This window comes from Atta colombica, unplaced genomic scaffold, assembly GCF_001594045.1.
Source record: "Atta colombica isolate Treedump-2 unplaced genomic scaffold, Acol1.0 scaffold126, whole genome shotgun sequence".
Lineage (NCBI taxonomy): Eukaryota > Metazoa > Arthropoda > Insecta > Hymenoptera > Formicidae > Atta > Atta colombica.
In genome coordinates, this window is record NW_017259213.1 from 287,572 (window position 1) to 291,017 (window position 3,446).

At 32.6% G+C, this 3,446-nt stretch overlaps 2 protein-coding genes across 4 annotated transcripts in view; one reads left to right on the plus strand and one right to left on the minus strand.

The window, feature by feature from the left end:
* LOC108694992 (eukaryotic translation initiation factor 3 subunit F) overlaps nucleotides 1–1,024 on the minus strand; it is a 2,357-nt gene extending 1,333 nt beyond the window's left edge. Inside the window, exons 1-3 of the mRNA XM_018204694.1 lie at nucleotides 815–1,024; nucleotides 524–693; nucleotides 265–447 (exon numbers count right to left, since the gene is read on the minus strand). Coding sequence (XP_018060183.1) covers nucleotides 265–447; nucleotides 524–693; nucleotides 815–923 — 462 coding nt within the window. The 5' untranslated portion in view covers nucleotides 924–1,024. The remainder of the gene's footprint in view (nucleotides 1–264; nucleotides 448–523; nucleotides 694–814) is intronic.
* Nucleotides 1,025–2,051: 1,027 nt separating this feature from the next.
* Nucleotides 2,052–3,446, plus strand: part of LOC108695040 (ATP-binding cassette sub-family B member 10, mitochondrial) — a 3,365-nt gene continuing 1,970 nt past the window's right edge. The window contains exons 1-2 of one of the 3 annotated variants that reach the window (XM_018204771.1): nucleotides 2,052–2,178; nucleotides 2,727–3,425. In XM_018204771.1, the coding sequence (XP_018060260.1) occupies nucleotides 2,837–3,425 (589 nt within the window). In that variant the 5' untranslated portion in view covers nucleotides 2,052–2,178; nucleotides 2,727–2,836. Of the gene's footprint in view, nucleotides 2,179–2,531; nucleotides 3,426–3,446 lie in introns of those variants that run through there. The other 2 variants (XM_018204770.1, XM_018204769.1) reach the window with 2 other exon arrangements.

The following is a 3,446-nucleotide window of genomic DNA, read 5'->3' on the forward strand; positions in this document are numbered from 1 at the left end:
TTTGTATACTTATAAAAGTGAAGAAAAAGTAAAGAAGATGATTTGTGTCTCAGGTTAATTTTCACTTTTACAAATATATATTGAAGTCATTAAATATTTCATACACGTACTTTAGCATCTTTAAAAAATATTTGTAAAGTTATGTATTAAAAAAAAGAAAAAATAAAGATCATTATTTAGCCAAATCCTAGTTCTCAAAGAAAAGAAATATATAAAACATGAATAACCAAATCATATATATTAAGAATTAATATTCTAACAAACCTGAACTTTAACTGGAGTGAACATGGAACCCTGCTTGCCATTAGGTACACCCAACGGAACACAAACATAAGCTTTGATCGCCATTCTCGTTGTATTTGTCAATGTGGTATCAACAGTCAAGTGCACTGGATTATTGCATTCTCGCACATAATATTCGTGAATAACCGACGAATGTGTGGTGACCTGTGACACGTTTCATTTAGTTGCGCATTATCGAGAGAAGCATATAAGAAGAAAATGAAATCAAGAGCTAAGAAACCTCGTTGCCGGTAGCCCACCAACCGACGATATTCTCTTGCGCATTGACACGATGATTCAAGTCATACAGGTCCATACCATAGGTGAGATCAGCTTCCACTTGACTCTCAGATTCCTTGTGCGGTACGCAAAAACAATTGGTCACCTCGACGATCCCCTTCTCCGCGGTACCTGGAATAACGAATGACATATGTCGTCAAAAGTCGATGAGATCACGATTCTCCAGTGGCCAGATTCAGTGATAGGAGTTCTAGGTCGATCTAGACAGATAGAATTATCGCACAATACGTACCTAGTAAGGTGCCGATAACGCGCAATGATTCTGCTTTTCGTCGTTCGTACGCATCTACGATTTGAAATAAAACTACGGGATGCACTTTGACAGTAAGGTTAAGCGCCATCTTTTCAGCATAAAAGAATCAGAAAAAACGTGTTCCGAACTCTGAATTGTGAACAGAGTGAATCGAAATGAAGATTATCCCCGTTTTCTGACAATCGATACTTTCGCATGATCGCCAACTGAATCTGAAGAACTGAAAATCAATATGGCGGAACGAGAGCTTTTCGCATTGCTTTAAATTCCCTAAAATTTTTGCTCTTTAATGAGATAAATATATTTAGGAAGAGAAAACAAAACGAAGATACTGACTACAAAAAGAGCAAGCAATAAATCGATCCATATTTTTCTTTGTTTATCTACAAATCAAATATTAATTACTTAACAATAATTATTAATTGCTTAACAGTTATTATGTAATGCGATCTAAATCGTTATAAGAATAAAAATTCTACTTACATAAATACGTTCTTCTTGATGTAATTTTTTTTCACTATTATTTAAAAAATTATTAATTTTGTTCATGTCACAAAATTGTATATTACAATTTAATTACTAATTAAAATAAATTAATTAGTCAATTAATTCAAAAATGAACATTTCCAACTAAAATTCTTGTTGTCTCTAATTTTTTATTAATCCACATATTAAACAACAAAATAAATTATAATATAAAATTAAAAAATAAATTATAATATAAAATTTATTTTATTTATATTATAAAATATATTCATATTATTATAGAATTAATATATTATATATTCTGCATATTTTTTATATCCATGTTAATAATTAAAACACAGAACATTAAACTTGTTTAATAATATTCAAACATCGATTAAATTGATTAAAATTAATAAAAGTCGCCCCTCCTTACAATGTAATATTTTTAATTTAAAATATAGAAAATAAATTCATAAAATCATGGAAAACAGAATCAATATATTTACTTCCGTCAAATTAATTGTTTAAAAATTAATTTGTTTACAAAAAATAGAATAACAAAATAGATTTCAATATATCTATTGCACTTTTTGTACTCAGTATCTTCGCTTTCTATCTCTTCAACGCCCAAATATATATTTATCTCGTTTTAAGTGCAAATATTTTTGGAAATCTTAAGCAATATGTGAATCTAAACCTATTGGTCCTCACTGCTTCTATTAGGTTTGTTCGCATTGCTTAAAATTTCCAAAATTTTTATACTTAAAACGAAACAAATATATATTCCGGCGTTGAAGAAAAAGAAAGTGAAAATGCTGAATCTAAAAAGTGCAATGAACGCGAATAGAGACGTTTTCTTCCACGTTTCCATCATGGTATTGTCCATGGTTCAAATTCGACACTATTCAACACTTGCTGAATAATAAATATAAATTCGACACTATTCAATACTTGCTGAATAATTAATAATGCTGAGTGTAAAAAGTGCAATCAACTTGAACAGAAATTTTCTTCCATATGGTGTCCATGGTTTATTATCCATGGTTTAAATTCAACACTATTCAACACTTGCTGAATAATTGATAACAAAAGAGAAAACAGCAATATAATAATAATAATATATAAATAATTTTAAAAAATGACGAAGCTTACTTAAAAATTCTGACTGTTCGTTTTTTTTCTTGATAATAAAAGCGAAGATTTGGAGAGAATCCTAAATATGATTCAATGACGAATCTGTCGTAATCTGCACGTACGAGAAGTGTACAGCTAAAAATTATTGCAATTTGATCAATCAAAAAAATAATCAGGAATCGAACATAATACTATTAGACTGTTTTCTGTAACGTTAATTATACTTGTTCAAAATACGCTTACTGCATAATTATGATATTCCAATGAAACTTTGAACACTACTGTTTAGGTTAGCTCGGAGCGAAGGCTAATCGGCTAATCCTTACAAGGCTGGCACTTATTCTGTTTTTCATTGAATTTTCGCATGTCGCACATTGCGATAATTAGACCGCATATAACATGACGATTCTTTGGAAATTGTTGACTAATCCTGGTGTCCTCCGAAAACTAGAATGCTGTGGAGTTGGCGGATCGCAGAAGTATCTGTTTGGCACTTGCCTGACAAGGCAGACCGTCAGATTCTCAAGAAAAGGCCGTATGTTCATCGGACTGAGACACTGCACGACCAATGTTATCCAGTCCGATACGTCTGTGCCTGTAGTACACGCAGTTAAGAAACGCTCGGAATTGAAGACTTTAATTTTACTGGCCGCCCCTGAGAAGTGGACCCTAATGAAGGCCATTGCCCTATTGCTCGTGTCGTCCAGCGTAACGATGGCAGTCCCATTCTGCTTTGGCAAAGTGATAGATGTTGTCAATACCGTGGAAAAAACTGGCATGAAAGAAAATCTTAATCAGCTAACGCTTGCTCTCGTTGTAGTTTTTCTCATAGGCGGTGTGAGCAACTTTGGCAGAGTTTATCTAATGTCCACGGCGGGACACCGAATCACACAATCCCTCAGGAAACAGGCATATGCCGCTATCCTTCAGCAGGAAACGGCAATGTTTGATAAAGAAAGTACAGGAGAATTAGTCGGAAGATTGAGCGGTACATTTTATATCTTTTAGT